The 17,352-nt window shown below is 43.2% G+C and overlaps 1 protein-coding gene across 1 annotated transcript; it reads left to right on the forward strand.

Moving 5' to 3' along the window:
* The first annotated feature begins 2,694 nt into the window (after window positions 1–2,694).
* pgfb (placental growth factor b) lies at window positions 2,695–16,170 on the forward strand. The gene is made up of 7 exons (XM_056426635.1): window positions 2,695–3,160; window positions 12,716–12,752; window positions 14,051–14,247; window positions 14,336–14,415; window positions 14,736–14,765; window positions 14,859–14,921; window positions 15,007–16,170. Exons 1-7 carry the CDS (start codon window positions 3,104–3,106, stop codon window positions 15,026–15,028), a joined length of 486 nt encoding a protein of 161 aa, XP_056282610.1. The 5' UTR covers window positions 2,695–3,103; the 3' UTR covers window positions 15,029–16,170.
* Window positions 16,171–17,352: the final 1,182 nt, after the last annotated feature.

Consider the following 17,352-nt stretch of genomic DNA (forward strand, 5'->3'; position numbering starts at 1 on the left):
AGCACGGAAGTGTATCAACTCTTTCCCGCCAGCATTTAAGGTCATATGGTTTCTGAAAATTGCTCCTCAAATTAAACAGAATAAACTGAGCCACATTTTCTTGTGACATCAACACATGAATCCTTTAGCCTGCGGTTCCCACGCACAACTGACATTGTGATATCCAGACACAGGTGCATGAAGTGACATACTTGTATAGATTAGATTCCTGCGATGACGATGACGATGATGTCTCCGGACTAAAATAACTTCCAATTGTCTGTTTACATGTTGACTGACTTCCTACAGAATGAAACAATGCTCACACATGTCCAGACATGGGCATGAAAACAGGATGACACCTGACCACCTGACAATGTGTCTGAGCCAGAAATACATCAATGTAGTTTGGAAGTGTAAACAGGATTTGACACGTTTACGAATGAAATATCTTATTGTGATATAACGCTAATCACCGTAGGAAACAATAATCAACGTTTTACTCATGGCTGGGGCACTTCCTATTTACCAGTTATGCAAAATACAGTTTTCGTCACAATGGCGCAGAAGGAAAAGGAGTAAGGTTTGTCACTCATTAGTTTCAGGAAGAAAGGGTCTGCATCTTACATACAGTATTGCCATATCCTGTTTGGCGGTCCAATCCTGGTAGTGTGAGTAAAATCATATTACATCATATCCCAGAATCCTGGTTGTCCTTTGCTTTTTTATACATTTGCTTTTGGTTTAGTGTTTTAGATACATATTCAGCAACATTGCTGGTTTTAGGGCACATTATTTAAGTAAAAAATGATAATCAGAAATGTTGGCCTCCCTGTAGGGCGCTAACTTTTGTTAATGAGATCCTTCAAAGAGAGGGGCTCTCTGGCTCCCACCTTCCCCTTGAAGGCCCCACTGTGGAGGAAACTCCAGCTGCCCCAACAATGATGAATGGACATCATTAATGTTGTTCATCTGTTTACCTTTTACTCTGTAATCTGGGAAAATGAGGGCTCAACAGCAAAAGGGAAATGTGCTTACTTTGGCACTGCAGTTTCTGAGAGCCACCCGTTTGGTCTTCACAACATCAAGAGACCTTATTTATTGGACCAGCTGACCTTGCTTCAATCATAAAGCCTTATCACAAAACCCAATTAGCGTAGAGGTTAAGTTGACATTTTGATCTTTATATTGCATTTCTGGATCAGTGAAAAGCTTTCAAACATTCTTCCTATTCAGGAAAAAAAGAATTTTCTTTTCATCCCTGATCATAACAAGAACAGCTATCTGCCGGGAAGGAATCAGAAGCCTATTTCTCCTTTAGAACGTAATTGCATTGAAGAGGCATCATTCAAATATCTTGATTGAATAAATATTTGAAAAAAATATTGAATCAATGCTTTTTTCTCAAAAAAACAACAGCATGAAGACTCATTTTGTGCTTTCAGCAAAAGCAGTGAGGACCTCAAGGTTGTTTTCCCATCTGACAGGACCAGAGATCCATCTCCTCCTCGAATACGCTATCACTCATGCCTGGTTTGTTTATCTTGTCAGCGTGTATTTATTGTGCAAACAATTTCAGTGATCTTATTAGGCCATATCAGCTTGTGCACTCTTAAAAACACAGATAGATCACTGGACAGACTGCAGTACGAGTCTGGCTATGTCCTCTGAGCAAACAGGCGGTGCTCCTGCATGCAGAGAGGAGACGTAATGGTCTTAAGTTCTTCTATTCAAAACATTTTAAAATCATGTGCACTACATCAGTAAAGCCTTACTTTTGCTTGAAGTTGATATATTGATTTCATTTCTTAGATGGAAGAAAAAACCCTTTTGGCCAAAGGTGGATAGTTCCCTGAAGAGTAACTGTTCGCTTTCTTCCATTCTGCCCTCTCCTTGAGTTTTGAAGTGCATCCATCAATGCCATGTCGAGACACACATTAGAAAAAAGACTACTGTGACACTGCCGGAGGAAATGTCTTTCACAATGCCCGATTGTTTGCACTTACTGATGCTCGGTCCTGGGACGATGGTAATGGGGGGATGGTTTACTCTGCCCAAAGTGTCTGAGATGTTTAGAAACACCACACTCCTGAGTGTGGTCTGTACAATAGCAGGAGGCAGCGGAGCTATTCAGCACTGGTGAAGGAATGTGTGGAAGCCCACAAGGAATCCTTTCGTTCCAGGGTTTCTCCAAACACAGAAGTCTCACACTGAAGATTAACTCTGTGTGTCAACAGTAATGGAATCTCCCTTTCTGTCTCTGCAAATACTAAAGCCTCAGAGGAAAATCTCTGTGCATCCTGGAGCCGGAGAAAGCAATGCGTATACCATCCTCCATGTCACAACTGCAAAGGCTCTCCTCGTGTTTACCTTGCCTGAATAGCTCTCACAGAAAGTCATCATGGAGAAGCTTCTCAGCAAGTCTATGTATACTCTGTAAACCACCTGTGCTCCTCCATTCAGAAATAAGGCATCAGCAGCAGTGCCAGAGTCTCTGCATAACCATTTCCAGCGTCACATAAATGATGACTATTACATAGTGTAGTGTGAAGGGGCAGTTAGCTGTGTGAGGACAGAGGAGGCAGAGCAAAGAGGAGGACAGCGAAGGGGAGGAGATTTAAATGGCCAGCTTGTAAAAAAGGTAGGCCTACTGTGGTGGCAATTAGAAGCTCAGCTCAGCTCCGAGCAGGACTTAAAACTGAAACCGCTCCCAACTTTACGCGTGGAGCGGATCGTCACGTTTTGGGACTGAATAAACGACTTTTTTTTTGTTGGTGTGTGAACTGAACATGATTTGTCGGAACTGGCTGCCACTATTCCATCCTGCAGAGACGTTATAGGATGTGTGCTTTGATTAAGCTTATTCAGTAAATTTAAAAAAAGCCTCCACTCCGCCTCCGGGGCCTCGGCACAATCACTTCATCAGGTTACACGCCGCGAGCGCGCAGCTCCGTGACTGCACTCATTCCCTTAAGCCTGCTGAGCCGGGAGGGCGGATGAGTTCGAAATTCGCGGTCAGCATCTTTTCTCTTTCCTGAGTAGTTCGGCACTTTGGTTGGATTGTTTTATTGAGCACACCGGGAGCCATCACCGTCACCGATCTCCACTCGAAAGTCTTCGCGAAATGAAACTTGTCATCCAGGCTGCGGTGGCGCTTTATCTGCTGCTCTCACCTGCACAGGTACGTTACCTTCAGGTATGAATGAGACGTGATGCTCAGCAAGACATGGGATTATATGTCGGTTTAATTGACAGATGTATCACGTCTAGGGATGTAAACACTCGTTCGATTATTTGGATTATATGTGTGTCCATTAACATTACAAAGTCATATAATGTTGATTGAGTATTTAAAATCGTTTGTTCTATAGCCTATATGTTTATAGCTCAGTCTCAACACGTAGGTAGGCCTATAGGCTACAGAGAAAAGGGTCGAGTCAGCAGAAGTCACGTAGATGAAGTGATACTAATTGTGCTTTGACACCTTTGCACGAGCGCCATTCTTCTCTTTCATTCATAAACTGAAACGTGACAAACTGCAAGCACTCGTGATGCTAAGTGACTCACTGTTGTGGCTGGCAGAGACCTCTATATTTATAGATTATAATTACAGATGCAGACATGTCCACTCCTGTGTGAGTCTTTTTCTTTTCTTATTTTCTTTTGCAGTGTAGATTTCCATCAGAAAACACTTTGATTCCCATGTTGGTGACACATTCCTTGCATAAGTAATCCTCAATAAATATTTGAATGGTAATATAGTTTCACCAGATCCTGGTGAGTTGATAAGCCCATATCCACGTGTGTGCAGTGTATCAGGTAAAACCTGTCAGCACGTGTGCAGTCTTTAGTTTCTCCTCTTTTCATCTGCAGCTGCAGCTCCTCCACGTCTTGTTTAATCTCAGAATATAATGTGCATGTTTAATAGGTATGTGCAGTGTGAATAATCAAGCTGATAAAGATGAACCGGTGTGTGTGTGTGTGTGTGTGTGTGTGTGTGTGTGTGTGTGTGTGTCTATGTGCAAAAAAGGCTGGCAGGGGATTACTGCGGTACAAAGATGTTCTGTTCTCTGCATTGCCTTTAAGTCCTAAAATGAAGATGTGCCAGAACAGGACAGAGCTGAAACTGGAGTCAATCTCATTCAAAGGATAAACACACTTGTAAGAGTGTGTGCCTCTGGACAGGGGGACTCGTGCCAACTTGCGCTCTTGGACCCATTCAGTTTCTGATTTGGTCCCAAGGTGGCTGACGTCTGGCAGCTATCTTGTGATGCCTCTAAAACCAGGCCATTGGTGTGTCCATTCAGTGCTTCTGTCACGCTGCATCCACTGATGCAGCGTGTTGAACTCAGTCACATTGTTTTAGTTTCCCTTTTGACAGGCTGCTTTTCACATTTAGACATGTTACACTCACAAAGTCGGGCTCTCAAGGTTGGAAAAAGCTCCATGTCCCACTAGATTCTCTAGCCGGAGATTGTGCAGCTGTTGCTGAATTGAGCGTGAGTGGGAGAGCCATGGGATCCCCACATCTCCACTCATCCTCATAATCAGCTCACGGCCTGCTCAGTCAAAGTAGGAGTGACAAAATCCAGGCACATCAAAGTGAAGCAGGTTAAATGCCCCCCCACCCCCCCAGACTGACAGCTAATGTGAACCATTACATTCTGAGATGCAACAACAGTCCGCTGATACAGCCTGACGGTGAGGATGTGAGCATGTTGTATCTGAGGTATTTCTCTCACCATTCATTTGCCATTATGATGTGCTTATGGAGAAAGATTAGCTTTAAAAGGAACGGTTGCCTTGCTTCACTGCTTAAGTGCAAAAATGCACCAAATATTTCACATTTTTTAGCAGACAAGCGACACTCGGTCTTGCAGCTCTTTTAAAGTCACAGTGGCAAAATGAGACAGTTCTGCCCCCCCCCCCGCAACAAACTGTCTGGCCCACCAAAGTGGAGGAAGCGTTGGCCAGATGCTTGGGAATGTGATTCACGTACGTCTCTCCTTGGGATTCTCTACCCATAGGCCTACATATGTGTCACTAATTGAAAATGAGTTGTTCATTATAGTCGCAGCTGGAGCTGCAGTCTCATGACTCTTCTGACTCATGCAGTCATTCATGTTCCCCAAGAGTGGCCAAGAAAGAGGGTGGGGTTAACTTCATGTGCTCAGTATCTCTGCTTTACTACCAGGGATTTACAGCATAGCCCAGTGTGTGTGTGTGTGTGTGTGTGTGGTAGAAACATGTAATCACTTTTAAACAAAACTCTGTCATTTGAATATGTTTGACGAAACAAGTGACATGTTTATTGTGGCCCCTGCATGTTATTTTCTTCTTCATGTCTTCATATTGACTTGAGGTTGTATGATTGGTGTCATCGCTGCTGCAGTAGTACCACCCATTTCTTAGCTTGTGACCTCTTCAAAATAATAAAAAATCTGCTTATTTACCATTATCGTTGTAGATTGTGGCCGGATAAACTTAAAAGCGGTCCTGGTCCCGTTCATATACGGCTCCTGATGCAGAGTGGAAGCACCTGGGTTCCCCTCTGAACAATGGTGGCCTCTCGGTCATTAGTTACCAATGCTTTCCACCGGTTTTTTTTTTACGAGACACTCTACATTCTCCTGTTCAGTTTAGTATTGATACTTCCTGTGCATACCACATACTGTACATGCACTGTGTGTGTGTGGGTGGGTGGGTCTATGTTTAACAATGTAAATATCCTTAATTAGTTCCTTATATTATATTTCATTTATTTGACGCTTTTATCCAACGCGACTTACAATCACACAGCGTAGACCCAGCAGCTACTGGGAGAATTCAGAGTTAAGTGTCTCGCTCATCATCGACGAGGGCGGGCCGTGTTTGGGAATCGAACTGCTGATCCTCTGATGGAATGACGGACCCGCTGACCACCCAGAGTCTGCTTCGGATTAAAGATTCCCCTTTGGCATGAGATTATTGAATTATTTGTTTGTGTCTCAAAAAATCCGTAATTGTTCTTGGATAAAACAACTGAAATCTGATATTGGAATCCCTCGTTGCCTCACTCATTTGATGTTGCTCAACAGTTCCACTCATCACCATCGAAGCATGTTGCTGTTGTCTCCGCTCGCTGTGTTTGAGGACGTGACGTTTCACAGGTGTTTCCTCTACGTCATCAGCGGCAGCAAAACAATGCTCCGGTCTGACCATCTGCATCGCACACATGTGCCGTGTGTGTGTGTGTGCATGGTGACCACTGGCGTGACATCACACTTCCAGTCGTTACAAAAGAGTTTGATCAGCACAGGGTTTCCTAACACATGAAACATCGGCTCCGGTGGAGCTTTCAGTTTCTCAGAATCAAAGAGCAACAGCGTTGTCCAGTTATCGACAATCAAACATGAAAACCAAATCAAGCGCCCCCTTCTCTGTGTTTTGGGTTTTCTCACTCGTGAAACATTTGAGTTTCAGATGTCTGCATGCTGGCTCTGCAGTAGCAGGGACTTGCTGACTGATAGCGCTCTTATTTGCACTATTGTGGTATTTCTCTTTGGTTGTAATGTCCCGGCCCAGGGGAGGGCCGCAATCGCAATCAGGAAATATGGATTTCTCCTTCCCCCTGCAGAGGAGGAGGAGCGGTGGCGCTCGGGGCAGCCATCTACTCGGCTTTAATCTCCCATCTGGATGTAATTTGCTGTGGTTTACACAGGGAGAACAGCGTTTACTGTAATAGAGACCACAATTACCACCGGTCAGCCTTATCTCAAGACCTGTGTTGTATGTTTGCAGATGGGGTTTATACAGTGGTTGTGTGTGGTTGTGTGTCTTTAGGGGAACATTTGTGCGTGAATTAATGGACTTCTACTGAGGAAATGGTGTTTATCTCAATCAACATTTACAGTGTATGAACCTTTACTTCTACCCTGTCACGTGACCCTATTTTACTGATGTTGTTTTGTTTTTCACTACGACTCCAACGAAACATGATTGCTTGTAATGTTTGCAAACTTGAAGAAGGTCTCAACATCATTACATTTACAGTATGATTATCTTTGTTTAAGAAGGAGTCTTAGATACGTTGTTTGACATTTTGGGGAATATTTGTTTTCTAGCTTTCAGCTAGAAGACAAATATTGATACCACTCTCAGATTTGTGCATTAAATAAGCAAAGTCAGCATAAAGAGCTTGTGAGCTGTACAGAAACCGTCGTGCACCGACAAGTTTTCCAGTTTCTTCCTGGATTCATGTCATCACAGGGAGGAAACCAGCTGAGACTTACAGAAGTAGCTGCTCCCAGCCAAGAAATGGGACAGGAAAACCACATCGAGACCGATCTCAAAATCAAATAGCAGCAGATTTCTTTATTTATGCTACGGTGTCGCTTTGAATCTGTGTGACACCCCAACTAAAAGTGTCTATATCTGTGGAATAATTGAAAGGCTTCATTCACCCGGATTACTGAAGAGTTCAGGGTTGTGGCTCGTTCCCCGTGCTCCTGTTGAAGCCTGTTGGTGTTTGGTCAGCGCTCTAGTAGTAGCTTTATTGTCAATTTCTTCACATGTTAAGACATACAAAGGAATCGATAGGACGTTTCCCACTCTCCCACGGTGAAACATATAAAAGTGCACAGGCACAACAGATAAGACAAGACATTTCTGAATACTAAGTAAACATAAAGATTCACGTACAGTTGTTATAAATACTATATATATATAAATACTATAAATACTATATATATATAAATACTATAAATACGTAATACAATTTTAAACAAGTGAATACAAGTGATTAAAGTGCAGAGTTTTGAGTGATTTTTTAGGGGGGCGGGGGGATTTTCAGCTTCCTGTCAGACTGGAGGATATGGCTGGGGGGAGTGAGGGGAGAGAATTTAGCTTCCTGACAGCTTGGTGTATGAAGCCATTACTGAGTCTGGTGGTGCGGCAACGGAGGTTCCCATACCTTCTTCCAGAGGGTAGGAGGCTGAACAGACTGTGTGCAGGGTGGCTGGTGTCATTCACGATCGAGAATCGAGAACTCTACGATCACAAGCCCTGACCCGACCCCCGTCGTGATCCCGCTGAATACTCTCAGACCAGTAGCGGCTGGCATTGTGGGTTCACCCACCTTGCGTATACGTAACAGAACCTGCTTACTTTGTTCGTGGCTGAGCATCGATACACGCGACCTGCAGGCCGCGTCAGAGACCTGAGAATAAATGTCACGGTCACGGTGTCGATGATGTGGAATCTGGGTCTGGGTAAAGGATGGATGAGGACGCTCGGCGAGGCAGGGAGGCACCTCTGTGTTCCTCGCTCGTCTCGCCGCTCTGTGTTTGTATTCACTCGTTCTGCTTTGGCGCTCGCGGCGGCCCTGTGTGGTCTCGTGTTCACAGTCGAGCTCGAGTCGGGCCAAAACCAGGACGCGGTTCCTCGTGACCTATATTTCTTTCAGTGAGCAGGAGGTGCAGGTGCTTTACAGGTCTGGAGTATGTTGGCCAGCTTCCCCTCTGCATGCACCCCCCAAATTCCAAACTCTGCTCAAGAGCAAATGGAGTTGACAGAAGCCTGCATCTCATCCGTGGTCTGTTTATCCACACTGTCACCCACACCGAATAAGGTTAAGTTTGAAAGTAGACCCTTTTGGAAAGCAATGTAAATAATGGCATGTTGCCCAATCTGGCTGGGATCTTTATTTGTTCGACGTAAGAAGGATTGAAGAGGGGTTTTCCAAAAACTCAGCTCCAATCACACCAAGTACAGCCCTCCAGATTATTGTCATCTTAAACCAGAACATTTCTCCGAATCACATGTAGTTTCCTCGTGATTCTGTTGGAGATCTTCCTCACCCCTCAGGCGGACTCACCCTGAACGTGATCACTGTGCAATATGTTAGTCGGAGGAGATTTGTTGACCACAAATACATCAATACTCACTGCTGCGACGTCGCGCTTCAGTTTAGTAATTGTGGGCTAACAGGGGAAATAAAAACATGTTGATGGTTTCATTTTGTTCCTCTTATTAATTCGGATTTTAAACTGAAATCCCCTTACACTTCAAACTACACCAAATATGGATACGGTTTTGGAAAATTGTTCCAATTTTCTGAAAGTTCAGTTTCAGTTTCACTCAGTTTAGAAAATAAATCTCCAAACATGTCGAAGGAGTTGTGACCAAACAAACCAGTAATCATCACGTAAAACCGAAACAAGCATCTTTTATGATACTCAACTTTGACTACGGATATATATGAACAATATATATATATGCAGAGAACTAATTTCCCCTTGGGGATTAATAAAAGTGTATATTCTATATGAATGAAAAACACATTGTACTAGTACAAGTACGTCACACGATCTTTTGTATTTCTCCTGGATTCAAAGTATTACTGGGCCTCATCGAATACCTTCTGTTTCAAACTGTCAATGATTTGCAATGAAAGAGGGAAGAGAAACTTAAAAAAGTTCTGCATACTTTACGGTCCAGTCCCCCAGGCAAAGATGTCTAATATATTAAGACTGAACGAAGCATGTTCTTGTATTGCTTCCCTTCATCTGTAAGTCGTCTCTCTCTCTCTCTTTAGGAAACACTCTGTTCTGTATGCGCTCTGGCATCCAGATCGTCCTGGCTCCTGGCCAGAGTACCTGCTGTGGAATAGCCCCCCACCGCCCTCCCCAGCTTGACCCTCAATGTTGAAAAATCTCTTATGACCATTCCGCCGAGTCCCCATCATGTTTTGTTTTTGCTGCCTACGCACGCTGCCCTTCCTCTGACAGATGGAGTTAAGCAAAGAGGTTAAAGATGACACAGTTCAGCTGTGTGGGAGTGAGAGTAACGAGGCCCGGAGCCTCTGTGGCCTGACAGCGGGTGCCCAGGGAGACAACAGGTCCTCTGATCTGACCCAGAGGACGGAGCAAACTCTCAGCCAGCAGCTCACAAGCTTTCACCAGAGACTCCAGAAACATATGTTACCCGTCAATGCCACGTTTTCAATATGAACTGTTTTCGATCAAAACTCGCCGCCCCTCCCTCTGCAACGCAATCAGGTCAACGGCTCGAGATAAACCGCGAGAAGCAGATGTCAAGAACTCGTCTAACTGGTGGACGGTGACCACACTGGGCTCCGTGTTAATTAGTAGCTTTTAAACCTCAGCCATCTCTTCCTCTCTCTTCTCTCTTGTTCACTGTAAATGTAACACAGATGTTTTTATAGCAACAATTTACGTTGCTCAATAATTTGTCATAAAATCAACCGCAAACTAAAATTGTTTTAACAACTGCTTTTTGGGCTGTTTGTTTTTCTCTTGATGTACCTCTTTGATGATCTACCATCCCCAGCCATTAGCAGTAGATTGTGCAGCAAATCAAATGTGCGCATTAAATTCTTTCCTTCGGCGTATAGTAAATAAATATTTTCCTTTTATTGTGGTTTTTGTTTTCCCCAAACCAAGATGTTGTACATGGCTTTTAGCTGACGTATTCCATCATTAAAATAATGTTTCGGCGAATTCAATTGCATTTCGCCTTTAATAACATTTAATTCTCAAAGATCATAACACTCATCATAACAATAAATGAAAAGGACGTGCAGCAATGTAAAAGCAAAAACTCTCTGAACAAGGTCATCAGGGAATGAAGTGAAAGAATGAAAGGAACCGAAAGACGAGTTTACACACATGTCTGAAGTGGTTCTCCCTTCCCACCAGAGATGAATTACCTTCCAGCCACCATTAATCACACCGTATTGCTACAAGTACACAAGGAGGGAGGAATGTCTCCGTGTGGATCTCCATGCAGCCTTTCATAATCTGGCGTCTTCTTGTGGGCAGCTCGCTCCTCGCTTCTCAACCGCAGGAGGTGCCACAGATGATTGCTCACAGTGTCACGGCGTAACCCATGACCGAGGTCAGAAAACCCTCTCCACCTCAACACATTCTGAACGGCAACTGAGGGGCCCGAGCCAAAGGGCCCTTGTGATGTGAGCAGCAACAGTAAAGAAGTACAGATCATACGCCAATTAATACCGGGAAAAAAGCATGTATTGCTATAGACATGCTGGAAAAGAAGAAGCTATAGAGCGAATTCACGTGACGTCAGCGTCTCAATCGCGCCATCTTGGGGTCCACTTATTAAATGTCGGAAGAAGTTGACCTATCGTGTCCGCTGTTTGATTATGCGAGAGCCCAGCGACCGCATGTCCTTCAGGATATGACGGTCATTTCGAAAAGAAGAGCGGCATTAAAAAAAAGCAAAACAATGCCGTGCATGGACCCCAACGTGGCCGCCAAAGGTTGTTGTGGTCACGTGAGTGAATACGCTCTATACCCTCAGAGTGGAAGTTTGTGAAACGACTTTAAACACAAACTGAGACGCCGTTCCCGCGCTGTGCATGGAGCTGCGAGCGGAGCTTGCGTCCCGTGGAGCTGTTGTAAAGACAACACGGTTCAACGAACACCACTGTATAGAGCAGCTGTTCTGACAGAGGAACAGCTGCTCACTGACCAGATCACCACTCACTTTATATTTAAAAAAGGGGAGATGCCTGAACAGATCCCCGAACACGAGGAGGACCGAACCGCATAAGTGGTTGACTGGAAGCTCATCTCTTGATATGAAGTCTGTTTATTCTGTTGCAGAGACGGATCTGTCCTAAATGCATTGCGTTCCCTGCCTCTTATCTCCGTGACAGTTTTAGAGCCTCGGACATGTTCGTGTGAATGCATCATCATTAAAGCAGGATATTCCTCTTTAATCACCAGAATAGCGTCGCACTGTGCTTCTGACAGATGCTATCTCCACCCTCAAACTAATGTCGGTACTTAACAGGAAGGAGATGCATTTTTAGCAACGGACAGATGGTGTAAAAAGCAACATTCCTTCCTGGCATCATTTGGGAATGTCCTTCTGTGTGCTATTATACAACAAGTCCAGCATTTTCCATCTCACCATCTGTCTCACTTTTACAGACAGTGTAATAGTATACATGTCATCAGGTGTGTGTGTGTGTGTGTGTGTGTGTGTGTGTGTGTGTGTGTGTGTGTGTGTGTGTGTGTGTGTGTGTGTGTGTGTGTGTGTGTGTGTGTGTGTGTGTGTGTGTGTTACACAAAAACTGAAGTGTAACACCGGTGATGAGGAGGGATTGCAGTGGCAGGTTGTCTGTCGCCGTTTCAGCTCTTCTGCTGGAGGGTATTTTATCAAACGGAGATTTATCTTCCTGAGATGGAGTCAACGAGAGGTTTTGTGTTTTCCCAGGCGAATGGGAAATGCACTTTGTTTATCGTGGGATGATGGGAAAAAATCAAGACGGAGCTGGAAAATAAATAAAGAGCTGAATCTTATGCCACAGGAAAGAGGTTTTGAACCTAAACAGTTGGGCACACAGAGACTGGATCTGCTGCTTGTCAGAAAAACTTTTCCACTGCAGGGTGGAGAGAAAAAAGGTGTGTGATCTTCAGCTTAGTCTCACTGCAGTTCCAGCTATCACCACCGGAGTAGAATGATTCTTGATATTGGTGACTGCAGACTAGTGCTGTCTTTATGTCCAGGATATTTAGTATATTTTGCATTTTCAAGTTTGAAAGGTGTGTATTGAGTTAGTCGGAGGTGCAATGTGTGAATGTTTACCTTCATCTGTGTTTGAGTCCTTTAATTGGAATGCTTAGCTAAAACTATCTAGGGTTTTACACTATAACATGCAGTCAAAAGAACCCTGAAGGAATAACCAACTCTGTTTTCTGCTTCACAGAGTCTTCCCTTGTCGAGCATAAGCAATACAACTGAAGGTAAGAATTTCAGCTGGTTTTATTTATAAAAAATACTTTCTGGGGTGTTAAAACACTATTTGTACAACAAGACTGACTAAGAAAAAGTAGTTCTAACTATTTTGTCATACCATATTATCCCAGTGTTTGAGTTAAAGCTATAGTCTGATGTTGGGGTCCCACAATGCGACCCACAGTATAAAATTACGAAAGTATTCTGATGTAAACCAAATAAATCAAAACATTTAATCAGAATTTAGCGAGGAGCAGGACATGTCAACTCTGGACTGCTTAACTTCTCCTTTCATATCCTCTTCCTCCCTCACATCCCTATAAATGAATGCTGTTAAAAGAGAAATCGATTGACTGTAGAACTTGCAGCCAGAGGATTAAAGTACGAGAAAAGGCCAAACAAGCAGCGGACATACAGAAACGGGCCCTTTGCGCCGCATAACGATGTAGTCTGTGGCCTCGTCTCTCTCTCCTAGACGCTTCCCCACCCGTTTCCTTCAAGCCTGTCTGCTTTTATAAACAGCTGTTGTGATGTGAGGCTCCATTGGGTGACCTCGGGGGTCACTGTCGTCCCAGAGGTGCCCGTGGGGCGGCACCGCTCCAGCTCCAGCAGGGTTCTGTTCACGGCCATGTTTCCAATGTTTGTTTTCTCTTCCTTCTCTGCTTCGTTCGGACGAAGTCTTCCCTGCTCCTCCCCCACAGACTGTGCAACTGGGACACTTTCACACATATGCTCCCACAGGAAAGCGTACTGTACATTAGACACACATTTTGACTGCAAAATGACAACAGGATACACACTGGCGTACTGCAACTGGTTTTATGTTTCTGTATACATGGTATGGGGTGGCCATCTTTCATTGTTCAAATCACAAATCAAAACCCACCTGTTCAAAACTGCTTTCAATGTGTGATTGTGTGCTCTCTACGTTCTTATTTGCTTTTATCGTTTGTTTTTATTGTAATTTTTGTTATTTTTATTGCATAGCTTTTAGAATATTTAAACTATGTGTTGTAAAGAGTCTTTGAGTATTTTGAGCGCTATAGAAATGCAATGGATTATTATTATTATTATTGTTGGATTATTGAGGTAATTCCTGAGACTGTGTATGATCATTAACAGTGCAGTTCAATAGTTTTTTTCTGGCAGTACTAAATCACACACACAAGCTTAAATAAGTTGGACGTTGAACGTAAGCTAGAGAGACAGAAAATGATGCATCTCTTAAACCAAAATACAACTGACCTGCATGCAGGTATTCCCATAAGAAACAGGCTGACTTCTTTCGTACCTCCTCTCATCCTAGTGTTGATGTTCCAAGAAGTTTGGGGCCGCAGCTTCTGCCGGACCATTGAGAAGCTGGTGGAGGTGGTGCAGGAGTACCCGTCAGAGGTGGAGCACATCTACAGCCCCGCCTGTGTGCCCCTGGTGAGGTGTGCAGGTTGCTGTGGGGATGAAAACCTGGAGTGCCATCCCACTCACACCTCAAATGTCACCATGCAGGTAAGACAAGAGCTTTGTGTGATGTAATACTTCTTGTTGAATCTACTTCATTTATTTCTGGTAACGTTCACTGGTTTTTATCCCTCAGCTGTTGAAAATCAGGCCATCAGAGCCGGGTCAAGAATATGTTGAGATGACGTTTGTGGAGCATCAGACATGTGAATGTAGGTAAGAAAACAAATCATAATTTGTGACGTGAAATATTTACAAGTATTCCAAAATCAACCGTGTCTTTAAAGACATTACATTTATGCTGTACACATTTACATCAGCAAAGTAATGCCATCTGAGTTACACGTTTTTAATAAAACATAATGAGGAAACATAACACACTGGAATGATTGGAGCCATGGGCTGTATGCCATATAAACATTATACAGTAGTTATGTTTACCACAAAACATATTTGAATGAATACATAAATGTAATTTCTTGGAGACACGGTTGACATATACTTACAATTTACTAATTTATTTCTTTGTTTCTCAGAGTCAGGAAAGCTATTGCGAATGTTGTAAGGTAAGAAGATGATTATATTGCTATTACATCAGTATATTAATCTTCCATCTGAAAGAGAAAAGAGGTGTATTGGTAACGTTGTTCCCCTTGTAGGAAAAGGCAAAGAGGAAGAGGAAGGAAGAAAAAGGAGAGACAGAAAACGAAAGAATGTGACAGGTGATGGCACAATCTCAAGTGTAACATATTCACGGACCCTCCGACTCGCAGTTAAGAGCATTGAAACACCATTATTCTTTTTCAGCTGCCAGATTCCACGCAGATAACTGCCGTGTGGCTCACTATTTATTTCCAACCCGCTGTCAGCATCCAGAGTCTCCTCGCTGTCTGCAGCCAGAGGCTCAAACAGCTGGCTTGTTCTGCTGACCCGTCGTCCTGCCGAAGGGCAGAGCGTTGATAACGACGAGCTTCAACCGGAAGTGTGTTTTGATTGGTGGAGGAGACGCTGCTGTCACACCTGACACAACGGACATCCCTGGGAGCCAGTGCAATGTCGACCCGAGCAGACCGACGCCTTCTCTTTTATACTCGTTATTACTGTATCAGTTAATGTCATTTGGTCATTTCGTTGGTATTTAAAGATGGTTACACTTTAATTTTCTTTTTTTTACATCTATATTTATTGATACAGCTGAATATATTTGGACTAGCAACCTTTCAAAAGTTTGTCATTTTTTTGTTATCTCCATTATCTAAGACACCTTGACTTGTCATAGCAACACGTTGGACTGAGTGTGCAGCTGCTTTGCACACGCAACAATGAAATGTCTCCCTCTAGTGTTCAAAGAAACCACGTTCAAGACTGCTCTGGAAGGAAGTGTTCTTCTTCTTTTTTAGATCAGTTATACAAATAAGGTTAGATTTAGGACATCATTGTCAGCACAATCACTTCATCAGCTTATTGGACTCTTGTACGATCACTATTATGGAGGTAACTGAATGAATCCCTCCGTAGAGAAGTGTGACCAGGCATATATATTAAGTGTTTTTCATCAAATCAAATAAGAACAATACGGATTAGAGAAATTTGGCAACTGAAGACGAGTCCACAGAAGATTGAGAATGAATAAATAAGAAGAAGAAGAAGAATAACTACTTGCATTGTCATATTACATCTAGTTATATACATATATGGAATGTATTCTCAATGATGTATCAGATTGTCTATGTATCAACACATCTAAATGGTTGTTTGAAATCTATCTCTTTTTCTCTATTGTTCTGGGGAGTTGGATCACATCAGATTTCATCAGTTTATTTCAACTCACACCAGGAAGTGTGTTGTAGACTGCAGATTTGGACGTGGCAAGCCGGAATGGGCAGATCAATACTCCAATAACCAATTCACTAATTTGGTGATGAATGTGTGTTGCCTTATTTTACTGGGATTAAAAGTTTCTCACAGACATGAACGCATTTTGGTGTTTTGTGCCATTAAAAAGCAAACGCCCCCCCCCCCCCCCCCCCTTTGTCTTTCTCGGTCTGCTATTGGACAGGATCAGTTGAAGTATGGAACATACTGTCCTTTTTTATTTGTTATCCTGTACTACACAAAGAAAATCTCTATCAAAATGTACAAAGTAACATTTCTACTGTGTTAGTATTTTCTTTTTTCATCTAGATATTTATTTTGTTATTAAATTGTTATGTTGTCAGTTTGTCTAGTGTGATTTATTTCATTACATACAGGACTAACCCGTACTACTGACTAATAGTATTCACCATATTCACATGGCGGCCATTTGGCTGTTACATATGTCACTGTCAGAGGGATATATGTCAGGTCTAGCAGTGTAGTCCAAACATATGACTCTCACACACACACACACACACACACACACACACACACACACACACACACACACACACACACACACACAAAGTAAGGAGGACCCCCAAAGAAAGTCTTGCCAGGACCCCTGTAGTCTGGAGCCCAGCCCTTCATGTCCTCTCGTCCTCCATCAGGCCTCTCCAGTCAGTCTGGTGTGAACAGAGCCGGCGCTGCGTGACTTTGAGAGTCTGGCTCTGCTCCCATCTTAGTTTCATTTCTTGCTTTGGGTCGTCTAGGGGTTTTAGGTTTTTGAGCAAGACTTGTTTTTTTCCTGTATTAATTGGCCTCCTTTTGTAAGTGGATGTGCTCCAACTTCTTCCTTCATCATAATTAAGTGTGTTTGTCTACTCAATCATGTCTTATTGCATTTCTCATCACGGCAGTATAACATCACTGTTGAGCTATTCTGCCCTTCAACATGATGTATAATGATGATTCATTATACATACATATACCTTAACACAGTTATTTGTCATGATCTGGAGTTTGTGTTAGTTTTGTGTCTTGTTTGGAAGTCCTTGTGTCGTCTGTCTCCCTGTGATTGTCTGCCCTGGCCCTGATTGTTTCCTTCTGTGATTGCTGGCCCCGCCCTCATTGTGTTCACCTGTGTCTCGTTCCCCGTTGTCCAATCCTCTCACCTTGCCTGTGTATGTAAACCCTGTTCGTCTCATTCCCAGTGTGGCTTCGTACTGTTTGGTCCGTGTGTTTTGTCGTTCTGGTTTCTTGGAGTAAAGATTGTTTTTGTGCAATAATGTCGGC

This window comes from Pseudoliparis swirei, chromosome 11, assembly GCF_029220125.1.
Source record: "Pseudoliparis swirei isolate HS2019 ecotype Mariana Trench chromosome 11, NWPU_hadal_v1, whole genome shotgun sequence".
Classification (NCBI taxonomy): Eukaryota; Metazoa; Chordata; class Actinopteri; order Perciformes; family Liparidae; genus Pseudoliparis; species Pseudoliparis swirei.

Coding starts and splice junctions, on each gene's coding strand:
- pgfb (XM_056426635.1), top strand. CDS start 3,104: ATGAAACTTGTCATCCAGGCTGCGGTGGCGCTTTATCTGCTGCTCTCA. Junction 3,161..12,715: donor TGCTGCTCTCACCTGCACAG/GTACGTTACCTT, acceptor TCTGCTTCACAG/AGTCTTCCCTTGTCGAGCAT. Junction 14,766..14,858: donor GCTATTGCGAATGTTGTAAG/GTAAGAAGATGA, acceptor TTCCCCTTGTAG/GAAAAGGCAAAGAGGAAGAG.